The sequence below is a fragment of the Eublepharis macularius genome, chromosome 11, assembly GCF_028583425.1.
Source record: "Eublepharis macularius isolate TG4126 chromosome 11, MPM_Emac_v1.0, whole genome shotgun sequence".
In the NCBI taxonomy this organism is placed as follows: domain Eukaryota; kingdom Metazoa; phylum Chordata; class Lepidosauria; order Squamata; family Eublepharidae; genus Eublepharis; species Eublepharis macularius.
Window position 1 is genome coordinate 34,032,572 of NC_072800.1, and position 25,612 is coordinate 34,058,183.

Consider the following 25,612-nt stretch of genomic DNA (forward strand, 5'->3'; position numbering starts at 1 on the left):
GGATGAATGGGCTGTGGCGGGGCGAAAGGAAGCCGCAGATGTGGCTGAAAGTCTCGTCTGTCTGGCTTCTTGTTTCTCCCCGAATAAACAACAAGCAGGCGGCGGCTTCATGCTTCTAACTGCCCTATTTTTACTCTATTTTAATATCTTTTGCGTACCAGACCAATATTCTTTTTAACCTACACTTTTAGGTGTTATTTTAAAAAGTCTGCTATATGGGCTCCTGGTCTGCGGTCTGGTTTATGGATAGGTTTATGCTGGTTTTGTGTTCCTCTTGTTTTAATGGCTAGTTTGCATTTATGTTATGTTAATTGTAAATTTTTAGGATTTTGGAGAGGTGGTATAAAAATCTAAATAAACACTCATTGTTATATCAATTGTGAAAATAATCTAGTAATAACCTGCCCCTCCATTTCTATATGCTTTTTACTTTTTGGGTACTAGGCAGGAATCCAAAAGGTGCTGGTTTGTTTATACTTTGTAATGAAAAGCGGCATCCATTAAATTTTACCTGCTGTTTTGCTATGTAAGGTTTAGCAGTTTGGATGCTGGTGAAAGAAAGATTTGGGTTCAGATCTTCATTCTGCCCTGAAGATCTCTATGTGACTTTGGTTAGTCCAGTTTTGTGTACATTTGTTGCTCCGGATAGTTTCTGGATCAGAGATGAAGGAAAAAACCCATGGAAAAGCTGCATGGTACATTGTCCACATCAAACTTACTACTTGAAACTGTTGTGCCTAATTTGAATAAATCTACTGTGAGGTGCTGCTGCAAAATACTATTTGAAGTAGTAAGTTGAAGGGCTAACTCTTTCTTTGTGTGACCAAACAACCTTGGATTACTGGAGACCCTTCTGGCTAAAATAATGCAACAGAGGAACACACCTAATGCAAATGGATCTACCATGCCTAGACATAAAACTGAAATAACTCACAGTTAAAATAATTAATCAGTTATAGTAGAAAAAGACACTGATGTGTGATTTTCAGCCCTTCTTTTCCCTGCCTCCTGGAAAGGCTGCAGAACCAGATGTAATTTCCCTGGGGAAGTAGAGTCTTTATACCAGAAAGGGCAGGCAACTCAAAAGCCACTTTTCTTTTTCTTTCACAGTTTTGAAGCAATATATGAAATCTTTTTTACCCTGCATATGATCAAATTCGTATCTTCTGTCCCTAGGCAGTGAATGGGGAGTTCTTTCTGCCTATGTGCCTGTAAACCTGCCCCTCCCCAAACATACTTTTAATTTCTTAGTACCAGCAATATAGGATTGTATAGAATAGGATAATCAGAAAAAAAAAGAAATGGCACGATCATCAGGGCAATCTGATGGGATAATATCATTACTAAATGTTTCCCCCTCGCAGAAGGCTTCTTGCACCAGTGTTGCTAGTACTTCAGCAGAAGGGAACACTTGCACATAAGCATATTGTCTCTGTTGCAAGCAGCTTCTTTAAAGAAACCAGTGGGGTTGAACCTTGAATTAAAGGTATAACTGCTGCAAACTCTGCCAGCTCTGCATTCTTCTGCAGGTCCTTAATAGGTACTGGATGGTGAAGGGAAGGAAGACCGGAAGAGGTGTTGGATTACAGGGCAATCAGAATGGATCCAAACTCTTACACAGCTTTGAAACCCAAGAAGAAAAGATCCAGACTGAAAAGGATTTGGCATAGAATGTATATTCAGGCCAATGTGCCAGAAGGTGCATTTCCATCACCTACATTTTTGTCAGTTACAGCCACATACTTTTTCAGGCTGACCGGACCTAATCAAAACTTGTCAGACTCAATGTTTTCTCTGAAAATATGAAAAATAACTTTGCACTGTAGTTGAACAATAGTGTAAGAAGTAGCACGAGGACAGCAGTGTGAGGTTGTTTACCATGTTATACAACAATGACCAGGATCCCAAACACAGTATGTGGCATTCTCTATGCGCCATTCTCCATGTTTCCACCCTGCAGTGGCAACCATGTGCTGGCCCTCCTACACCTTCCTGATGCATGAGGGACTCTTTGGGGAAGCATTCTAAGGAGCAGTAGGACTACCACAGTAGGATCGCTCTCCTATGGATGGGGGTGTGGCTTGCATGCACAATGGCCTCTCTATCCTGGTCAACGATTTCGACATGGAATGCTTTCAAAATGGACTGCATGTATTGTGTATTAGAATACAAGTTTTGGCAGATCTGTATGTGTGTATGTGGGTGTGTTCACCATTGCTCCTTGTAAACAAAGATAGCGTACAACCAATTCTTTCCTGATTCCAAGGTTGGTAACAGCTAGCAAGCTGGTTTTCAAATAGCATGCATGCCATTACTAATTATTTTCATTAAGGAATCCCCAACTAAGCTGCCAAGGAACCTCAGAGTTTCCTTGGAACTGTCCTAGAAGTACCTTGGCACTCTTACAGCCCAATACTTACATGTTTAATTGGACACAACTCCTGCAAAGGTTGAAAAAGCATGTATAGATTGCAATACTGGGCCTATTCTCAGTAGTATTTCTTTTAAAAAATGGAACCTGATAATTGAATTTGATGTTTTATTCGATTATTATGATAGATGTAGTGAGCCCTGTAAGCAAAGCAATCATATAGGAGGGTTCCTAGTGAAATAAGTCAAACTAATGCCTACATAAGTTGTCCGAAGCAAACTATATTGGCTGCATTCATTTCCATGGACACTTTTGCCAGTGATATCTTTTTTTCTGAATGACAATATTATCTTCTGGAGACAATAAAATGTGAAAATCAGCTGAAAGTTAAACAAAAAATACAGTATCAGTTATTTCCAGAGAGAAAAGCAAACAATGGTACAGTGGGCTTTGGTACAATTCTGGCAGTATAAACAACATAATGAACATTGTGTTGGATACAGCCAGCGTTTTTACTCAATCTCACCCAATTCCCCAATCTTATAACTCCTATGTTGCATAGCTTTTGTACATGCATGATTCTCGGCACAGTCTTTTGGAGTAGTCTAAGAGAACAACTTCCTTTTTCTATAAGTGAACAGCTGGTTGGATCCAACCCATTTTGTATAGATAAGTTCTGTGTTTGCATTATCAGTTAAATTTAAATTATTAACAGCCGTACCCTGAGGCCTGAAGGCAAAGGTGCTCAGGGAGCTAACTAAGCATTATACCAGCATTTTGTAGTTAAACTGGTGTAACACGAGCATATTCTGGTGGCCAGTTGTGGGCTGGTTCAGTCACTCGCCGATGCCCTGGTATTCCTTTAGGATACCAATCAATGGCACCAACATTTCACCAGTATTCTGCTGCTGTGGCCAATGTCGGTCTCACGATTGTGCCATAAATGGATCTACCTCATATTTTGCACAGAGACCATTTTGGATATTTCAGCCACAAGATCTAGGCTGGGATGGAGTCTGTTCATTGTAACTGTGCCCAGTTTTTCTCAAACCAATTGTTCCAGTGAAGATGGGGAAGGGTAGAATATGCTTTTCCTGGCCAAGACAATGTAAGTCATATTCAGTCAAGACATTAAGCGTGATAGGAAATATTCAGACTCAGCTGTGACTCAGTTGTCACAAAAGTATGCTTTTTGGAAATCATATTTTCCTTTGAAGACACTTGCTTTTAGTGAAGTGTTAACAGAAAAGAATATTTTTTCTTTTTGTATTTGTCCTTCATGTAAAACATTCTCTTTTTCAATAGGGGAAAACCTTACTCTTTTTGGTTTGTTATCAAAACAGTTATTCACCAAGATACATGCATTGTGATTCAGCAGCCACCTGGTAGCCAAATCTGATACGGTGGCTTTTGCATTTAGTGCCATTCAGAATGCTGTCACTTTTGGTGAAAAGCTTCACCTGCACAGAACGTGCTAAGCAAGGGAGAAGTGGTGTTTTCAGTCACAGCTTTAGTTGTTCTGATATCCTATTCAGGGTCACAATGTATCATCCTTCAGCTGAATTGGAATGTGGATGGCTTTTTTAAAATGGAAGATGATAAATCATGTAACTAGGAACTGACACAAACAGAAGTGTGTCTTGATAAATGTTACATGCTTTGCTAGACAATGCTTTTCTACAAAGAAGACAATCCACAGTCTGTTACATTTTTAATGCAGCCCTTCCCTGTCGAGGGTGTGTATATTGTTCTCCCCTCCTCCATTTTGGCATCTCTATTTGTATATTATCTAAAAGAAACTGAATCCTGGAACTCGGTGAAGTAGAGAAGGTGCAGTGATATGAAATAGGGCCGCTCCATTGAATGCTGCAGTTTCTAGTCAACCTGCCTGCCTCTTGTAACTTGATATGATTTAGTGAGGTTTGTAGACTTCTGATGGCCATGCTGTGGAGGAGAGGCAGGAAGGCATGTGGTAGCCTGATGTCTTGCAGCCACCCTGCCGCCTGTTGCCACTTGTGGCACCCATGCTGCTGGATGGCCACACCCATTCCCCAAACATCTGGATAATCTGAACCTGGGGCTGTGACCACTCCAGTAGATTTTTCACCCAAACGAAAGAGAGGCAAATCCTGAGTTAGACCTTTCACCTGGTCTTGTGATCGCATGTTCCTATGCGGCTCTTTGAGCACACAAAGCACGGAAATGTCCTGTAACGCTTACTCAGGAGCAGATCTGCTGATGGGAGCAAAGTGCCATGTTTCCCTGCCAGCATATCGGCTGGGGGAGAGGAAGAGGGGGCAAGTTCCAGTCTGCCTCTTGGTTGTAGCCCTCTTCCTTGCCAGTACAGCTGCTTGTGAATAGGGTTCTCTGCCATGTCTGATTGGCTGCCATGAGGAGTTTTATTGGGATAATGAGTGCTTTTTCCAGTGAACTCATCACCTTCTCAAAATGAAGAAGAGCCCCAATGAGACACAGCAGAGAGTTGAATTGTAGACTATCCTATTTTGTCCCTGAGGGCGTTGAGATAAAGAGGATTTGGGTTGTATTGACCTGTGGAGTGTACAGTGAATTTAGATACCTAGGCTTGTTTGTGTGTGTTTACAGACTTCCGGAGTTATAATGGAGTGATAAACTCCAATACTGAGTGTTGATCTTGTCAGGTCTTCTGAAACCCAAAGTGACTTTAGCAATGCTAATGTTTGCTATATCCTACTTGATTTTTGCATTGCCTCCACTCAAGCAGAAGTGGCTCATATTGATTCCCTCCTCCACCCAGAGTTAGGACCCAATTCAACATGCATCCAAGAAATACCTGTGTTCTTCTTTGTCTAGAAGGCAATGATACACAGCAATGTCTTTCTCCAGCTGTGTCTTAAGGGACAGCAGAGTTTCACGATCCCTCTGCTGCTGCTCCGTCTCTGCCCGGATTTCTCCTACTTCTGCCTCCAGCTTGGTAATGACAGAGCCTAAATTCTGAAGCTCGATGTCATGCCAGTGTTTAGCATCATAGAGGGAGTTCTCTAGACCTCTCTTCTGCAAGGACAATAAAATGACAGGCTCTAAACAGGGTAATTTCTGGGTTATTTTGCAAAAGAATTTTGGGATATATGCACATTTTTGAGCCTCTCTTACATTCTGAGTGATCCCAAGCAAGGAGTCTGCTTGGTGCATAAGTGAGGCATTATAGGAGCATGAGAATATTGTACAATGTGATCACCTGGATATGTGCTGAGCAGAAACATTTGAGTCATGCTGCTGTCACACTCCTAGAGTTGGGGGGCGGGCGGGTTGTAATAAGGCAAGGTGATTTCTGATCAAGAACTGTTTCTGTGATGTCATACTATCGATGCTTAAAACAGTCCTGCTATTTCTTGGGTTAAATCATTCCATTGTCTGGTGATGAAGGCACTAAAATGTACTTTAGACTTGCAAACTTGGTATCCCACCAAACTTAACCCTGTGCATCAGTTATATATTGTACACTGAAAAGGACTCCATAAACCAGAGGTCACCAGTTTTTAAAATGAGATAGTAATGAAAAATATCCCCCAAGCTAGTAAAACATATAAATATATTTGCCTCCTCCTGCCTATTCCTACCAATAGGCAAGACTGCATAGGGAGATAAAGCAGGTCAGATATTTGTGTCTTTGTAGGCCTTTGAATCTTGAAAGAGCATTCTCTCACAATCTTTTTCTGGGTCTTGGCAGTTACTTGCAAGCTACTGTTGGGAGACGACAGTCATAAATCTGTATTTTGTTTCCATACTACAGCTGCAAAATCTTGTGTGTATTCTAACACCAGCTCATCATCCTGGTTGACGCATCCCACTGGGAACTTTGGGAGTTTCATAAGGGGTGCTGAGTGCTGTGAGAGGAGCTGCTGTGAGGAGGATGTGAGCATCCTTGCCAACAGGCTCTGTAGATTGCAGCCAGAGCATTGGAAGGAACCGAAAGGCACCTCATTCATTTCGGTGGAAGAAATTTAAGCACTTCCTTAATGCTCTCACTGAAATTCATAGGGCTCAAAAGAGCTTAATGTATCTTGAATGGGTGGATTTCAAGTATGATTCGCTGGAAAGCTTGATTGGTCTGTGTACCCAGAATTATAATGGACACACTGAAGTCAACACTTTACTCTCTCAGCACTGAGTCTCACAGACATGCACATTCAGGTAAGAATTTGGCTAAGCCATCTCATCTTGAAAATAATGACTTCACACCAGTCAGTAAATACTGATTCTCATTACTTACCAGCGTTCTCAGGGATTCAGTCTCAGCTTGCAGGCTTTGTATTTTGCAAGCTGTTTCATGAAATTCTGCCCTCAGGGACTCGATCAGGTCTTCCTCTTGGGTTCTCACAGCTGGTGCTGCTTCTGTGGGTTGCTGACAAAATGTAACAGTGTCACACACAGGGCTCATTTTGAGGGGGAACGCGCAGGAATGCAGTTCTGGCAGTTCCCCAAAGAGGTCACATGTCAGGTGGCCCCACCCAACTGACTCTCGGCCATTTTGGGCCCGTTTCAGCCTGGATTGGGGCCGAAATGGCCTGGCTCAGGCCTCTGACGGGTGGTGGATAACTCTCCCACTCAGCAGCAGCCAGATCCTGACCATTTTGGGCCCCTTTTCAGCCATTTTCAGCCCCCTTTTGCCATTTTGGGCCCAATTTCGGCCCTGAATGGCCAGGATTGGGTTCAAAACAGCCAGAATAGGTGATGTCGGGGTGTGGCATACGCAAGTCAGTTATGCTAATGACACACTTCCGGTGATGGCAAGGGGCATGGCATATGCTAATGAGTTATGCTAATGAGTTCCTCCCGCTCTTTTTCTATGAAATGACACCTGGTCACACATAAAACACCAGTGTTCATTTGCCTTTCGGTTATACAACAGGTGAGTGGGAAAATTAAAAAGGAAGCCGATTGGGGTTTTACATCCTCAAATTTCTCACTGTGTATGTAAAGAAATTTGATCCTGGAATGGAAATGGTGCTTGAAGAAAATGATATGAAAAGTTACCTCATGAAGTAATGTTTCCAAAAACATAATTCCAAAAAGAAAAAGCTGTGTAATACTTTTTTAACAGGACCAACCAAAATACCACACAGCAGAGTTTGATCAAATGGGGCATTCAGTATAATAACAGAAAGAGTATAAAAAAGAAACAAAAAGGGAGAGATGAAATAGGTTTCAGGGCATGGTAGAGAAGCTGTTAGTCTGCAGTTGAGAAAGTCTTAAAATGGAATACAGAATGTGTTGCGGACTTAATTGTGTTAAGGTGAGTAAGTAATTTATTATTACAGCACTTGGCCAGTACGTTAACCATAAAATTTAAGTGCACATTGTGTTAAGGTGGAAGACAGGTTTCAGCTAGTGGGACGGAGTGAAAAAAAATTGGTATACTGAAAGGACAGTCACAGCTTCTTCTCTCAGGCAGTTTTAATTGCTCTTACCTTGCTGTGGAGCAAAGCTCCCGTCTCAGCACGGTTCCGTTCAATATCTTTCTCCCAATGAATCCGAATTTTCTCTAATATATTATCCAGGCCAGTTCCAATGGGAGCATCAAGCTCTTCCAGTGGAGATACAGCAAGCTGATTGTACAGCATCTTGACATCCTGAAAAATCCATGCAGGCAAGAAGTACAGCACTCAGTGAAACTCTGTGGTGACTTGCTGCCCCCTTTTGTTTTTTCTTTATTTTTCATGCATGTATTATAGCGCCATAACAATTCTATTAAAATTTGAAATAGATAAGAGTCTGTAGCAATTATGGATTTAAAAACCCAACTCAGCCTCCAGTGATGCAGCAGGAGAAAATGCTGGGGAAATGGGGGCCATGAGGGGCTGACAGCAGGACAATGGCACCAGCGTGGTTGGGACCTCTTCAGGGCAGGGCAGGGCATGCACTATTCCTTCCAGGACTACGTGCTAACACTCTTGGACTGTGTTCTTTCCAAAAAACCTAGTGCTCCACCATGGAAGCCAAGGTAAAGAAAAATCTCCACGTGGACGCAATCTCAGACAGATCTTGTTTTCTGTAAAATTATTTCCTATCTTCCTGTGTTCATTTTAAGGGTCAATTTACATGACCATCTAATTGCATCAGCCCAGACTGATTATGCTGGTGATGCCACAGTTGTCTAATTCCTCTGGCATTAGGCATAGGCGGCAACTAGTCTGCTAAATGGGGAGAATCCTGCTTTAGACCATGAACTGGCTTATGTGCAGGGTTTTTTTTTTTAGTTTCTACAATTCTATGATGAAAAGTGTACACATTAAACGGTTTGAATTGTGTGAAAAGACTAAAAAAAGTCTCCAGAGTGGCATTGGAAGATCAGAATTAATGGGGAACCAGGTAACCCAAGTCTTTGCTGTGGGGCATTTGGAAAAAGGAGAGGCTTAATAATTTTGATCTAATTAATTTTTCAGATTCTTGAAGTTCATGCACTTGGACTTCCATACATATGAAACTGCATTTGGTCACACAGATGTGTAAAAAGGGGAACAAATCTTGAGTAGTGTAATATTTTAGAAGGCTACCTACGGTTATGTCGAAATCTTTCCAGTAAATTATACTTACCAAATGCAAAATAATAAGAGCTGTTAATTGCAATATTAACTACAACATTCTGGAAAATAAAGGAAGAAAGCTATGTGAAACAGCTTTTGTACAGAAAGCTGAATCGATGGAGTGTCTAAAGAAATATAGTCTAACCAGATTGTTCCGCAGCTTGACTTTACCTCTTCATGATTCTTTGACATTAAAGTTAGTTCTTCATTCATGTTTTGGATTTGATTCTCAAGGTCCATTTTAGTCAAACTGGCATCATCAATCACTTTGTAGAGGGAGTTAATTTCTTCTTCCGCTGCCTTCCTAAATGGTTGCTCATTTTCATACCTGCAAAAGAAATGGACAACACATCCAACATGGCACAACACATGCAGTGAAACTCTAACAAGAGTTACTCCAGTCTAAGCCCATTGAAATCAATGGGCTTAGACTGGAGTAACTCTGCTTAGGATTTCACGGTCAGTCTCTTGCAGTACATACATTTATCAGCCACTGAAGTAATAGCTTTACCCTGGTGTCCCATGAGTCAATCCCCTTCACTAGTCCTAGTCCCTCTATTATTTCTAGCACGACTCAATTTCAGTGTTCTCTTCCATGTCCAGTATTACCTGTCTTTAATATCTTCAGCACAGGCTTGAATATTTTCTGTATGTAACATGAGCCGAGCATTTTCAAGGACTGCATCCCCAACCTAGAAGAGTTCAAGTAACCAGTTATATACATGAATCAGTGACTGCAAGGAGATCATTTTGAATTGCTTCCCATTGGCAGCATGGACAACAACAACAACAATTAGATTTATATACCGCCCTTCAGGATGACAACACCTACTCAGAGCCGTTTACAAAGTATGCCATTATTATCCACACAACAAAACACCCTGTGAAGTGGATGGGGCTGAGAGAGCTCCTAGAAGCTGTGACTGACCCAAGGTCACCCAGCTGGCTTCAAGTAGAGAAGTGGGGAATCAAACCTGGTTCTCCAGATTAGAGTCCCATGCTCTTAACCACTACACCAAACGGGATTTCAATAGAGATCATGAAATAACAGACTATGCATGTTGAGCTGCTGCTGTATACAAATGATCCTTTGAGGAGCTGCTGCCATAGGGAAGAAGATGAACATATCCTTCATGCAGCTCCATCTTATTTTTATTTATGGACCATGAAACAAGGGGGCATTCACAGGGTTCCCAGAATTTTTCCTATCCAAGCAACAAACAGACCAAGACCAGCTCTGCTTCAGCAAAGTTGTTGTATCGTGCATTTCAGCCATACTTCAGGCCTTTAGAATCAGTCCTGATCATGCTTGCTGTCGTATTGGACTGTGTGGGTGTGGGCAGAATGGACAGAGACGTCCCCCCCACCCTGCTCTACTAAACCACCTATGAAGCTGATCGGTGGTAACTTTGATATTGGCAAAATAAAGGATTTTCATACTATGCATTTAAAGTGCGGATTTCATTCCCCCAAGATGTGGCGATAACTTTAAAGAAGATCAGCAAATTAATGGAAGTCTGTCAATGACTATTAATCATGAATGTTGTACAGAAGCTCTATACTGTTTAAGACCAAGTGCCTGGGGCAGGAAGTGTCCCGCTACAGTAGGAAACCTGGCAAGCCTGGTGCTGGCCACTCTGACTGGCAGCAGCTCACCAAGGTCCCAGGTGAAAATCTTTCACACACCCCTACTTCCTGACCTTTTTAAATGGAGATGCTGGGGATTGTAACTGAGATGTTCTGCATGCAAAGTAGATGCTCTGCCACTGAGCCATGGTCTAGGGTTGCCAATTTCCAAGTGGGGCCTGGAGACCTCCCAGAATTACAACTGAACTCCAGACTACAGAGATGGAGAAAATGGCTGCTCTGGGGGGTGAACTGTATGGCATTATGCCCTGCTGTGGTCCCTCCCCTCCCCAAACCCTGCCCATCCCAAATCTCCAGGAATTTCCCAACCCATAGTTGGCAACCATAACACGCTCCTTCCTCCAGGTTTATTATTTTTGTCAATATCTTTTACAACAGCATGAAATGAGATTCTACGGTCTGGTCTACACACACAGCAAAATGAGATGGCTCTAACGTGACAGAAACCTGCAGCCCTAGAGTTAACTGATCTATTTCAGTCTGTAGCTGACAGCTTATATTGTTCAAAGTGGCTCAGTGTTAATAATTTCCTGTAAGTGGGCACGCAATAGAAAGGTGTATATTTACCTTTCCTTTAAAAACCTTGGTTGAGTTCAGGGGACATGGGAGAAATGTATCTTTGTTGCAGCTTAGAGCAGAACCACAAGTGACAAAAGGCACAGATTGGACACTTGTCAGCTTCCCTCAAGTTTTGATGGGAAATGTAGGCATCCTGGTCTCGCAGCTTCGCTCTCTGACTGCTGTCCAATGGACTTTTCAACTGTCACTTGTCCAACATTCCGCCAAGCTGCCTACATTTCCCATCAAAACTTGAGGGAAGCTGACAAGTGTCCAATCTGTGCCTTTTGTCACTTGTGGTTCTGCTCTTATTCTTGAAAAATAAACAGGGCTTTTGCAAAATGTGATTCGCAGAAAGACACCTCACATCTCACTCTCCTCGTTACAAACACTATCAAGCTGGTAATGAGATGATGCTGGTGAATAAACGCACTCCATTTCTGGCAGCATTCCTCTGAATAATTTTGCTCCTAATCATAACAACTGCTCCAAAGAGAAATAACTGATTGTAATTGGGCCAAATATAGGAGAGCTTTTTAAATTCTTCCCCTCCTGCCCATAAACCTCCGAGTCCTAAGGCAATCTTCATCTCTAATACGAATTTTTCCAATGCAGACACTGTGAAATTATAACACTAATTACCATGGAGATTAAATGTAAAATGTGCCATGCAGGGAAGCCACACATTAGCATCAGACTGTGTTTAATTGTCAGTATCGGAAATCTTTTTGGCTAACGATTGGTTCATTTTTGTTTTTATCATCATCATCATTCCCCCCACACCCCAAAAAAGGTCTCATACTCACTTGGTGGTAGATAGTTTCCCAGCTCTCTCTTAAGGCTCCCCAGTTATTAGCACTGGAAGACTTCTTGTTCAGGTAAACGCGGATGTGGTCCTCAAGTTCCTGGTTCACCTGCTCTAAAGTTCTCACTTTGTCAATGTAATCTACCAGGCATCCATTCAGGCTCTCATGAGATAGGCCTCGTCCTCTTTCCAGCCCCTGGGGTAATGGCACCGTTGTACAAGAACTTCGGAGGCCTTGTAGGAAGACACTACTTATACCCAGAGCTCTGCGGGACACCCGGGTGCCTAAACTGCTCACGCCTCCCGTAGGTACAATCCCCACATAGACACCTGGGGGTCTTGATAAGCTTCCTCCTCCACCAATGCTAACTCTACGGCTGGTGGCCCCTGAGCTTTCTGCGGTGGAAGTAGAGGGCTGCTGTCCCAAAAAGGAAGCCCTGCGCCTTGGTAATGGCATGCTGCCGCTCAAATTTTCTGCATTCAATGTGTCGCTTCTCCCCTCACTGCCCCTACAGCTGGTTGAGATCTGCAGAGCCAAGCAAGACTGGGGAAGGGAGGGGTGTTATTTGTGCTCCATCCCAGGAGCTTCTGGGACATTTCTCATTGTCTTTGGGCGGCCACCATAGGCATGTTTGTTGGGAGTGATTGTGCGGGGCTTTTCACTGGCTCAGCAATCTATTTCATGAGAAATCTGTCTGCTGCCAGTGCAGCACATGGATAGGACAATGCTATGTACACAGCCACAATGGTGGTGGGGGGGGGGAGAATTCCTTACATATTTAAATGCTGGTATTCTCTAGACTTCCACATACAAGGGTTTACTTGTATTAGCGACAGGCCCGTTAATTGAGACACACCTTATTCTCAGAAGGAGCTTACTTAACTGACTAAAACTGCTTATAACACTCAGCGTGAACCTGAATGCCAAAAACATGGCTTTTGACACATTAATGCACAGTTCGGAAAGAAAGAATAACAGCCAGAACCATAATATATTGTGAGCTGCTCAAAAACTAGCGTTCACTTCTTTGAGTATGTATCAGACATACCATTATTTGAATGATGGGGCACCACTGGAAACATACTCGTGTTTAGTACTAACCAACCATTTTCTCTCCAAGGCTTTACTTAGGAAAAACTAGTTCAGCAACCCTGAAGTAGAAACCAGCTGTGGGTAGTGCTGATTATCTAATGCTTGTGACATCGGTGAACCACCTACCCTCCCCCCAAGCAGTTTTGCATCTCTTTTTAAATTTCTTGTGCTTTAAAAAAAATGCAGGTGGTAAATGAACATTTAAATGTATAACTGTAAATGTAGTGCTTTAATTTGGTTTTTAAAGTTTAAAGTGAAGTATTCTTGGAAGGGAAAGAATAACAACTGAATCACTGTTCAGTTTGCTGCTATGGGTATGTATCCATTTTGCTGAGAGGGAAGGGGGAAATTGGGGTCAGCCCACAGGAGAAAAATCTGAGAAATAAAATAGACTAGAGGTAAGCAACTTTTTCGGCCCAAATGTTGCGGGGGGGGGGGGAGTCTTTTATCCATGAAGCTCTTGAGCTGGCAAACAAAAAGAGGAAGGGGGTGAGAGGTGAGGGTTGTATTCAGCTGGGCAAAATGGAAGAAGCTTGAGCCCCAGAGAAGCTGTCAGCATCTCAGGGCCTCATCTTGGCCCTGAATGGCAGCTGGGTGGGTCCACAAGGTGATAATGGGCCTTTGCTTTCTCCTATACTGCTGACCCTATTCGTGCTGCCAGTGACTCAGGGGCTCACCTCAGTTGGCTAGCCAAGACCCAGCCCTGAGTACTGAGCTAAATGGTGTGGCATGTTGTTGTTTGGCCTGTGTGATGGGTTGCCAGCAGTTGCTTGTCCTGTCAGCTTTGTTCCATGATTTAAGAGATGGTATGTATGAGATGGGACTGCGCGCGTGTGTGTGTGGTCTGTAAGCTGATACGGATCCAAAGTCATGATTGTTGGGCCTTAATCCTGTAAGCTGAAGCTACATTGTTGGACAGATCTCTAGGATCATCTTTGAGAGAATCACATGAATGGTCTGTATGACCATAACACGTCTACTGTATGGAAATGATTTCCTGAAGCCATCTGGTGGCTGTTAAAGTAGAACCGGTCCTAAGGCACCTTAAATAATTGCAAAGCTTGTTTTATAATGTATGTACCTTCTGCGGATGCCGCAGCATAGAATGCTAGACACATATCAAACACATCCTGAGAACCACAGAAGAGGAATGCTATCAGATGTGTGTGTGGGGGGGGGGGTGGAATTCTTTGGTTTCTTTGTCAGCAAACCAGACATGAAAGGGCCTCTCTCTCTCATTACATTCTGAAGTAGAGACAGTTTTGCTGCTGTAAGTGCTTCACATTTTCCTAGTGATAATTGCTGTTATGTTCATCCCAGAGGACAAAAAACAACAAAATGCGGCAGTTCATCAGAGGGTCTCTAGTGACCTACTTTGATATTCCAAACCATCATTTAAGAATTAGTCCTCTGAAGAAACTCTGGGGGTGCATGGAATGTGAGCTGTTTATTATTTTTGCTAGGAACAGATGTTGCAAATATTCTCCCTGCTATCTGTTTCCCAACCTACCAAGACACACCAAGCCTGGGTGGTGAAGTAGACAGAATGGCTTGAGTTGAACCATGGGACTAATTGTGTCAGTGACTTATTACTTCTCTTCCGCATTCCCATCTGTAAAATGGGAATAATATTTATTTATCTCATGAGGTTGTTACAAGGTAAGCATAATGAGGATTGCAAAGCTCTACCTTCTTAAATACCCCTGTAGCATTTGCTAACAGAAATTATCAATAGTATTGAGACTATCATAACTCCCTGTCCCTGTTTGCCTTGATGAAGCAAACTGCACAAGTAATCCAAATTATCAAAAGACTGCAATTAGTTTTTCTGTGTCTAAGACTGGCAGAAAGGAGTTCAGAGATAATAGTAAAAAAATCATCTTAACATAACAGTTCAAAAAACTCAAGTAATCTTTTTGGAATTGGGACTACCTACAAAATACACAAATCAGAAATTTGAGTATCTTTAGGAACAGGGTTCCCTGGTTCTTATACCCTCCTGGCGGGGGGGACCTGGGACTTACCTAAGGAAGTTCCTTTGAGTGCCCACAAAGCATGTGCACGCTCCCAGAGAAGCACGGTGACATCACTTCTGAGAAGTGATGTCACTTCTCACCATTCTGAGAAGTGATGTCATCATGCTAGCCACAGGCGTGGTCCCACGCCTTGTGCAGGGCTAATTCTGGCCCATTTGGGGCCAAAATTGGCCCCAGTGAAGCACGGGAGGATGCCTGTGGCTGGCGCAACAATGTCACTTCAGAAAGTGATGTTGTCATGCCCTGCCAGGCAGGAGTGTGTCCAGATGCTTTCCCAGGTTGCCTGCCTGTGGCATGAGAACTGCAGGGGGTTAAGCCTATCTAGGAAGCTTAGCATCATATTCCCGTCATGCCTTGCTGACATATTTGCACACTTGAGCACTACAAATAGTCCCAGGGTCCGACTGCCTATTTCCCCATTCAATAGGGAAGTGAATTCTTGCCTGGTTTCTGGGCCAAGCTCTTAATACGCAAAGAATGCTCAGTCAGCAACCAGTTTAGCCACCTCACATTGTGTGAGGGGAAGGGAGAATAGCTGTTTTGTTTCACAGCTCAGTCCAAAAGAATGCTAGGCTGTATCCTAGGATATCAGCAGAGGCTTCTGTGCTTACTACATCTTGTGAAATAGGCTTGTGATTCAGAAAGGAAGGGAGAAATGCACAGATTTTGTTTAAAAACTGGCTTGGTTACATGGAATGAGTATTTGGGAAAAGTGACAGAAGACATTGGTTAAGCAGGAGTTTTTCCTTAGAAATAGCTTTTATTTTATAAAGCTGATGTTTGGTCTGTAAAGTTTTTAACCACACTTATAAAAAAGAGGTTGGTAATTCTTAGGCAAAAAAAAAGAGCTGAAAATGTCCCCCCCCCCACCATAATTCAGGGCTACGCAAAGGTTATAATTATAATATATATATATTTATATTTATAATTTGAATACAATAAAGATGGGGCTACTAGTACAAGGATGGGGTCATATTTCAGACACTTGCTCATGTCCTACAAATAGTGTTTCTTGACAGAAGGGGTTAACCAAGACCATGCCGGTGTCTCTGTAATCGCCATTGGCTGGGGAGCGTGGCTCAGACAGATGGTCCTAGGAGAAGCAAGGGGGGTGGGGGACAGAGAGAGAGAAAGGGAGAGAGAGAATGAGATTAAGTTTGAGACATTCTAACACATCTTTCTCAGCACAATGGGCAGTGTCTGTGCACCTGTACAAAGAGATTATAGGGTCGTATTGCAAATAAGCTGGGATTTGTGTGCAGCCTGCTAGGCCTTGCTCCTCTGCAGGGCCTGTTCCCTTCAGTGGGGCTTAGACAGAAGTGGTGCTCAAATGATTTGTGCCTAACATAGGCGAAAAGTGCCTGTTGGATCTCTATGACAAAAATTGAGAAACTAAATTGAAGCAAAACAGGGTTAGGCGCAATTGATGCTGATGGATTTTGGGTGTCATTTTGCTCTCTTCTTTCGGACCACAAACAGCTTGACATACACCATGGGAAATGTGTGCTTATATTTTCCTTCCCAATTCATTTTTTCTTTAAAAAAGGAAAGAATGAAATAATATGCTATATCACTCCACCACACCACAGTCGAACAGTCTCTGCTAGGCCTAACTTCAAGGGAAGAGCAAACATTTGATACAGCTTTTTAAAATGTAATTCAAGAGCCAAATGTAGAGTGTTGTGAATGCATGTGGGAATCTGATTGGTGAGTGACAGAGGGGTCTTTCCCCACCTACCACCAGTAGGGAAACAACAGGATTACAATGTGTGTTTAGGCTACAATATGCTCACCTTTTGTTTATGAAACGAGGGTGTAGGGCAAAACAACTTATTTTTATGCTTATGTAATTTGCCTAGTGTTAAATGTTGGCATAATTCAGGGGTCCCCAATGTGGTGCCCACTAAAACCTTTCCTTTTGCCTGCCAAGTGGGTAGGACCGGGGGGGGGGCTTTTGTCCAGCAGGGCTTCTGATTAGCCATTGAAGATTTGATTGGCTGTGCAGATTTTTAAAAGCATTATTTTGTCAGAAGCTGCTTCCACACCACAAGAATCTTCACCGTATGACTGGAAGTAAGCTGTAGCAGCCATTTTGTGGCTGGCTGCATTTCCTGCAGCAGCCATTTTGTGGCAGCCATTTTGTTGCTGCATCCACCACACTGTGTCAGAATTTCAAATGTGTCTGCAGGCTCAAAAAGGTCAGGGACTCTGTAACTAAAACAAGGTAAATATTCCTCCTTCCTTACTTCCAAAAATGCTCACGTGCATAGAAACAAATTTAAAACAAACTACATCAAATTACTGTCAGCATGTATCTTTGGCCTAAATGTCTTTTCTAAATAAAAAGGAACAGGGAAATTTACTGAATCAACTTACTAATATTTAACTAATTAAATACAGAGGTGTCATTAAAGGATTTTAACTACTAAACTATTTTTATCCAACATATTTGAGAGGAATGCTCTGCTTAATACTTGCATTGAATACATGGATATTTCTGTCTTACTCTGCTACTGAGACTACAGACTAAGCATTTTGAAATTTAGTCTTGCTTTGATCAAACTGAATCATTTGAACCAACAGAGAAGGGTTGTGCAGCACTATATTCTGCTGGATTACCCACCCCAGGAGAATGGTAGCAGGTTTGCCATTCCCCCACTGGCAGGAGGAGATTCCCCACACCCAGTGGGTGCTTCCCGCTGCATTTCAGCTGGCTGGAAAGAGAAAAAATGGTGGGAAATGGGCGGGAGGCATCTGCAGCGTCCCAGCACACTGGCGTCACTCCCCATGCACCCAGAAGCAATGTCAGTACTTGGCTTTAGAGATGCAGAGGAATGACATTAACGATCTGCAATCACTGCCAAACAAACTTAAAAAACAAAATGTGAATGACCCATTTATTTGGTTTGTTTGGGCAACAAAAATGAAAGCAGAAAAGCAACAAATGAACAAAAGCCAGTTGATCATTCAGTGCCTTGGTGCCTGCCTGTCTAGTGAAGAAGGTTTAAGGAGGTCAGAAGGAGGAGGAGACACCCTTCCTTTGCTCCTCCTCCTCGTCCTCCCCTCCTTCTGCCACTCTCCCTGCCCTGTCACTGTACTGGCTACGCTCTGAGTGGCTGCAGCTGCCTTGCCCTGCCATGGATCTGACTTCATCTGCATATAAGGTGCCATACGCCAGTACTCCTATACAAGTGTCATAGTCAGTATTTTTGACATGTGAGTGTTATGTGCTGTCAAGTTGTCTCCAAGCTTTGTATCCTTTCTCAGCCTGATGCTTGAACAGATCATGTATACTTTTTATTTTTGTTTATTAAACTTCCTTGTATTTTGAAGGCTTGGTTTCTGTAAACGTACTGCAGCTCTTCAGTCTTGCATTTCAAAAGAGCAGTCATGAGACAGGGCAGCAGCTGAGCTCACCATCCCTAAAGCACCAACAGATTGTCCCCATACTAGTTAGTATGAGTGAAGCAAGAGAGGTGGCAACTAGGTAGTGCCTCTAAACGTCAATGCAGAGACGGGGCTGGATGTACAAATCTATTTAGCAAGAGAGATTGTTTGAGACATGTTGGTGACAGTGGTAACTACCCAGAAAGAGGGTGGTACCCCCTTGGAGTAAAGGAAAGGGGCAGTGTCACCAAGTGGAGCTTTGAGATGGCCGCTGGGCTTTTTCCAGCCTCCCAGAATCCAAGGGATTGAAGCATGTGAGTCTGTTCCTTTGCAAGAGTAAATAAATAAATACCAGCCAATGCATTTGGAGGGGCAGAGAAAGGAAGAGATTATCATTTGCATCCATTTCAATGGGAATGAAAACTAACAGAATAAATAAATGTGTGTAATAAAAAAGGCAATGAAAACACACGAATTTTTTGAAACAAGAAAAAGCATACCTTTCAGATCAATATCCTGATGGCAGAAAGAACATGGATAGGAATGATGCTTTAGAAGCTCAGGGTCAGAAAATGAAGGGAAGCATATATTTGCAAAGGTGTACAACTGGAGAAGAGTTTTATGCTTTTGGGAACTGCACAGGAGGGAAAGCTCTCGCATGTATGATCTCTACCATCACAGTACCACTCTGAGCTGGCTACCAAAAGTGAGAGCCAAGAGGAAAATGGCTGAAATTCACATACTGATTCGAATTAACCAGACAATTCTTTACTAGCAAGGTTTTCATATTACCTCTGATGTTTCAAGGGACTGTATCTCTCTCGGCAACTCTACTGCATGCCTGTTGAAGTAGTCCATGGTGATAGCATTGTTCCAGTAGCTCAAGTTGTTTTCTGGATTAGACGTCTTCTTCTTCCTTCGCATGCAGCAGACAGTTAGCAGGACAGCTGTTAATGCAAACATATTAAGAATTTAGTTATGGACCAATAAGAAATTAATCTGAGATTAAATTTATTATTTATTAAAGCATTTATACCCCATCTTTCCACATAGTTCAAAGCAACTTACAAAATTTTCAAATTAAAACCACGATAAAATCCCCCCCCCCTTTAAAAGATGCCAGCCCATCATACCACCTCAAAGGTCCTGGCAAATAAGCATGCTTTGCAGCACCTCCTGCATATCTTCGATGGGAGGGCTCCCCTCCGCACGGAGTTCATTCCACAGAGCTGGGGCCACCATGGAAAAGGCCTGGGCTCTGTCTGATGTCAGATGGGCCATCCTAACTGGTGTGGGAGCCAACAAATGGCTGCTTGAGGACTGCAGTTGGCGCACTGGGACATATGGAAGGAGATGGTACTTCAAATATGCGGGTCCCAGGTTGCGAAGGGCTTTCAGGTCACCTTGATTTGAACTCAGAAATAAACTGGCAGCTGTTTCAAAATGAGTCACATGTTCCTGGCAGCAAGACAATATTGAGGCTGCCACATTCTGGACCACTTGTAGATTTATTTTTATTTATATTTTATATTTCAATTTATATACCACCCATCCCCAGGGGCTCTGGGCAGTGAACAGTTAAAATCGATAAAAACAAGAACTAAAATCAATATACAAACAATAAAACAAATTAACAAAGTGCAGTGGTGGGGAGAACCCTCCCCCACCCCAAAGGTGGGAGGCCGACATGGCACCGCCCCCTTCAATCACCGAATGCCTGGCGGAACAGCTCTGTCTTACAGGCCCGGCGGAACGATAATATGCCCCACTGGGCCCGGGTTTCCATTGACAGAGCGTTCCACCAGGCTGGGGCCAGGACTGAAAAGGCCCTGGCCCTGGTTGAAGCGAGGCGGGCTTCCTTAGGGCCGGGGACCACAAGTAAATATTTATTCGCTGATCGAAGCGATCTCCGGGGAACGTACAGGGAGAGGCGGTCCCGAAGATATGCTGGTCCCAACCCGCTCAGGGCTTTAAAGGTAAGAACCAACACTTTGAACCTGATTCGGAATTCAACCGGAAGCCAGTGCAGCTGGCGCAGGCCTGGGTTGTCTTCAGGGGCAGAGCATGATGCAGTAATCCAACTGTGAGGCTACAGACCCAAGGATCAGCAAGGCCAGATTGGCTGAGTCTAGTTACTGAGAGAGCTGGTGCAGCTGATAAAAGATACTCTGGGCTACCATTGCAAACGGCTTTTCAAAGAGCAAGGCAGGGTCCATGAGCATCCCCAAGCTCTTATCCTGCTTCGAGAAAGCCAACTTCACTCCCCCTAGGACAAGTGGATACAGTCCCTCTACAACATAGGCCTTCCCCTCCAGCATTACCTCTGTTTTTACTCAATTCAACCTCAGTTTGTTCTGCTTTCACCACCTGACTACAGCCTCAAAGCACCGGTTCAGCATCATGACCAATGCATTTGGAGGCTTGGATGATGAAATATATGAATATGAAACTGATGGCACCCAACTCCAGAGCTCAGGATAATCTCATTCAGTGTGTGTATGTGTTTGTCTATCTATTTTTTACACACAGAGACACAGACACAAAATAACATGAGTGGGATAATTAAACCCTGTGGCACTCCACAAGACAAATCCCACCCAGCTGATTTTGCATCCCTGGTAGAAATTCTTTGTGTACAGTCAGATAAAAAAAGAGCAAAACCACCTAAGGGCTATGCCCTTAACACCAACTCCTTATTCAGTCTGGTGGGTAAGAATGGAGTGGTCAACTGTGTCAAAGGCCATTGAAAGATCTAACAGTATCAACAGGGAAAATTGTCTTGTTTAACTTTAAGCGAAGATCATCCACCAGTGCAATTAAAGAAATTTTCTTGGCAAGATTTTAAAAACCAGGATGGGCATGCATCCAAGAGCACAAGTGATGGTCCAAGGATCCTGTCAGCATCCATAGGCATGCTCAATCTGAAACTAGCCATAAGATAAGCACAACAAGGAATCATCCAGTTGGTGTCTGCTTTGCAGGCACCTTGATGTGGTAAACCTTGTTCACTCTAGCCTACCTTTGTGGTGCATGGATAGGCACAGGGTCAATAGTACATAGCAACATCCTCACACTGCCAGTTTTACAGCATGTACCATCAATCACAACCAGGGCTTTTTTTCTGGGAAAAGAGGTGGTGGAACTCAGTGAGTTGCTCTTGGAGAAAATGGTCACGTGACTGGTGGCCCCGCCCCCTGATCTCCAGACAGAGGGGAGTTGAGATTGCCCTCCGCGCCACTCGGCAGCGCGGAGGGCAATCTCAACTCCTCTCCATCTGGAGATCAGGGGGCGGGGCCACCAGCCATGTGACCATTTTCAAGAGGTTCCGGAACTCCGTTCCACTGCAATCCAGCTGAAAAAAAGCCCTGATCACAACCATCCCCACTCACCATATTATGCCACTGGGAGTATGGCTAGCCACACCCAGGAGGCTGATTAGGCAGAGGTCAATGGATTTCTCAGATCAAATTGGAAATTAAGGTCGTGTGTTACTCAAGTATGTCTATCTTTATGCTCATTCTCTATGTTCTGCATCCAAATCCCACCTCAATGTATCTCTCACCACCATGTGTCATTGGCAGTGGCCAAATCAGTAGGCACAGACACTGGTACTTCTTCTTAAGGAACTATATGCCCCATATTTTGAACGAGCAGAGTGCTTTCTAGTACACCAAGTAAGAACGTAAGAAGAGCCCTACTGTGTCAAACCAGGGGCCTGTCTAATCCAGCATGCTGTTTTCCACATTGGTCAATCGATTGCCCTGGACAACCAACAGTCTGGGCCTTCCCTCCTAGCACTGGTATTCAGAGGTATAGTGCCTCTGAATGTTGAGATTCACTTTAGTTATCAAGCTAGTATCCACTGAAGGCCACATACTCTATGAATCTGTACATCTCCCTTTGAAAGCCACCTACGCACATAAGCAGTCATCTTACTTCCATAAGGGTAACTTGATACTTATATGGGTTAATTGGAGGGATGCTGAAGACATATTCCCCCCCCCATGGGTAAAAAAACAGCTCCTTTGGGTGGGGGGAATTTTTGTTCCCCTTGTTCAAACTCACCTGCAGCTTTTAAGCTTTTAAAAACCAAAACCTCATCAGAAAAATGTTATATCCACCTGCTGTGCAATATCTACTTTGGCCTAAACATTGCTCAGACTGTTAAGAGGTATAAAACATTGCAAATTCCACCTTAAAATCATAAGCACCTACAGCTCTTTGAATAATACAGTCTTCTAAAGGTTAAGCTTGGACTGCTGTTATCAACATAATCAGCTTTCATGGCACACTGCCTTCTTAACACAAAATAATTGAGACAGACTTCTAGCGTAATCATTTCTGTTTTGATTTGGATCAAAGGATGCCTTATCTTCTTATTACCCCTGAAAAAGCTTCAGGAGCTGGGCAATTTCATCTAAACCAGTCATAATCACTTTGTTTGGTATGTTCTTTTGAATGACAGACCTGCGGAAATTGCACAGGAATTTCTTCAACGAAAAGCAATTTTCCTCCCTAGCCCACCCAGTTGATTAGAAATTTGTGGGAATGTTCATACGATATCTGGTCACATGTGTTCACAGCATGCCATGAACTCTAAATGGTCGTTATTGGTGTGGACATTCCTTCCCTGTTGTTGGTATGGAATGTGGGGTGGTGGTGGTGGTTTTAAGGCTCATTCTGTACATGCCACAACGTCCTCTTTTGTTGTTGTTGTTGCTCTATAAACAGAGGTCCCTGTGTTGCTTGGATGAAGCTTTTTTTCAGGGGACCTTGGGTTAATGAAGGGCCCCATCAATGTTTCTGCTGGCAAAAAAACGGAGTCATTCTCTCTGACCACCAAAAAAGGCTATGCTGAGATTCATGGGACCTGCATGCACAAAAAGCTGTGTGTGATGGCAGCTGTAGTATGGAGGGAAATTGACGGAGACTGAATGTAAAAAGCTGGCTGGATCCAACTCATTATTATTGCTTGTCTCAAGATTGAAGAATAAAAACTTGCTACCAGTTTGATGAAACTGACAAGATGCTACTTTGCCTTGAGAATAAATAGTTATCCTTTATTTGCTACCAGCTATTGCTCTTGATGATACTCACCCTTGATTCATAAGACATTAATGAAACTCTATTCCAGGCAGCACTCCAAATGGCAATGCCTCTACTAGCTGGGGAAAGAACTGCATTTTCTCAGCAGCAATATTGTACAGTTTGAATACTGGGATAATGTGATAGCCTCTAAACTAGCAGTCTTCAACCGATGGGGAAGCTGTAGAGAATAAGAACTTGAGTGAGGGGGGGCAGGTCATATCTCTGGCTCTTCCTCTTGTCACATGACTCTGATGTAATGCAGGACCTATATTCAGTGAATCCCAGATCTAGAAAGGATGAAGGCCACTGCCCTAAAGATTAGCATTTAGTTCAAGGAACAAGCAAATAAGCAAAACTAGGTTTTGTTGCACTATAAACTGGAGAAGCTCTGACCTGAATGGCCAAGGCTAGCCTGAAGTGTCAGTTGTCCCTGTTTAGTACTTGGATGGGCGACCACCAAGGAAGTCCAGGGTTGCTGCACAGAGGCGGGCAATGGCAAGTCACCTCTGTCTCTTGCCTTGAAAAGCCCTATGAGGTTGCCATGTAGGCTGCAACTTGATAGCACTTTATACACACACACACACACACACACACACACACACACATTGGAAAAGTCCTCTAAAGAAAGTGGTAGAGGACAGCTCACTTTAAGGGGTGGTCCACATCAAACAAGAAAGTTTGTTCTTGCTACAATGAACTAGTTCAGCATCAGATCTTCTGCCCCACCACCAGTTGCAAGAGCAGCTACATTAGGCCCTACACAAAATGGATGTATTTTGAGCTCCAAAATGTGATAAATGACCCATATTATTTTAACATCTAGTCTAAGAAAAATGCTCAAAGACTATACTTGTATAGTCTTGTATCTATACTTGTATCTAAAATTTGAGAAGTACAGGCCAGGCAGTGAAAGAAAAAATGCTGCTAGATCAGAGATGATTGGAATATTTTGATGAATACTGCAAGTACAATGTTCATGGATTAAAATTCCCATCTTGGCATACAAATCATGATGACCATGTCAGTGTGTAGAATCAGAGCACTATAACTTAATACAGAATGCTGCTGCAGTAAAACAGTTAATTAGATGGAGTCATCTGGCTGCTGCTGTATGCAAGGTGTGATTGCGCTGTAAATCTTTCTGTTGAATTAATAGAAAGATTGTTATAACCCCCCCCCCCTGTCAAATTCAAAATTGCAGGCTATTACAAAGGTTACCCATAATGCTCACACAGACAACCCCCCACCTTGCTTCCATTTAGCCGCTGCCATTCATTTAATTCCTACTGCACAGATCTACTTAGGTACTAATCAGACAGTCATATCTGTAGACAAGTAGTCTCAGGATCATCATTAGAATGCTCTGTGCATAAGTGCCTGCTAAACTAGGAGGGTTCTCACTTTCAGGGCTTCTTTCTGTGATCACAAATCAACAATTGTGGGCTGTAATTCCAAGGAAATTTTTACTGTGTCCGCTTACTCAAATTGCTGATGTGTACTGGTAGTGAATCCTGAGCTCTGCTCAACTGTAGAAGAATCCTACAATAAAGATTTTGTTCTTTCCACAATCTCAAGACTGAATAGAAGAGTCTAAATTTTAAAAAGCTCCTTTTACTTGTGTTCAAGTTACATCACCTGGTTGGTGCTTGACCCTTTAGTGGCCTGAAGAGACTGAAGCATGTGCATCTGTCATAGGCACCTACTGGACAGTGCCTGTGACTTCAGAGGTGATGAACAACAAATTCCGATTTTTCTATTTTTACTTTATTTAGTAAAGGGCAAGATCTGAATTTACAAGATCTGAGCAAGTCTGTTAATGATAGGCTGTTTTGGAGGTTCATAGGGTCCCGTTAAGTCACAAGTGACTTGATGGCACGTAACACACACAAATGCTTTTCTGCTGCAACAGATTGTTTCATGTTGCCCTTTTAGAAATGTTTTCCCACTCTCACCAGCATGCCCCTTCATTTTAATATTGCCATCTATGACCAGTATGGGTGAGTACAACCCACCTCAGAAGCAGACACACACAAGCCTTTGTGTGTACCCCTTGCCACTGTC

General features: G+C 43.0%; 2 protein-coding genes across 3 annotated transcripts in view; both read right to left on the bottom strand.

Annotated features, from left to right (window-relative positions):
* Positions 1-5,161: 5,161 nt before the first annotated feature.
* Positions 5,162-12,404, bottom strand: BFSP2 (beaded filament structural protein 2). The gene is made up of 6 exons (XM_054990921.1): positions 11,949-12,404; positions 9,547-9,629; positions 9,109-9,265; positions 7,822-7,983; positions 6,624-6,755; positions 5,162-5,404 (listed from the first exon to the last, which is right to left on the bottom strand). Exons 1-6 carry the CDS (start codon positions 12,402-12,404, stop codon positions 5,162-5,164), a joined length of 1,233 nt encoding a protein of 410 aa, XP_054846896.1.
* A 3,501-nt stretch (positions 12,405-15,905) lies between these two features.
* The window catches only part of TMEM108 (transmembrane protein 108), a 131,850-nt gene continuing 122,143 nt past the window's right edge, over positions 15,906-25,612 (bottom strand). For both annotated transcript variants that reach the window (XM_054991782.1, XM_054991783.1), the window contains 2 exons: positions 19,256-19,410; positions 15,906-16,169 (listed from right to left, as the gene is read on the bottom strand). In XM_054991782.1, coding sequence (XP_054847757.1) covers positions 16,047-16,169; positions 19,256-19,410 — 278 coding nt within the window. In that variant the 3' untranslated portion in view covers positions 15,906-16,046. The remainder of the gene's footprint in view (positions 16,170-19,255; positions 19,411-25,612) is intronic.

Bases quoted from the DNA above. Each gene is read 5' to 3' on its own strand.
- BFSP2 (XM_054990921.1), bottom strand. From the start codon at position 12,404: ATGCCATTACCAAGGCGCAGGGCTTCCTTTTTGGGACAGCAGCCCTCT. The intron at 9,266-9,546 runs GTAATACTGGAC...TTTCTTTTGCAG, and splicing joins GCTGAAGATATTAAAGACAG to GTATGAAAATGAGCAACCAT. The intron at 7,984-9,108 runs GTAAAGTCAAGC...TGGATTTTTCAG, and splicing joins TGTCAAAGAATCATGAAGAG to GATGTCAAGATGCTGTACAA.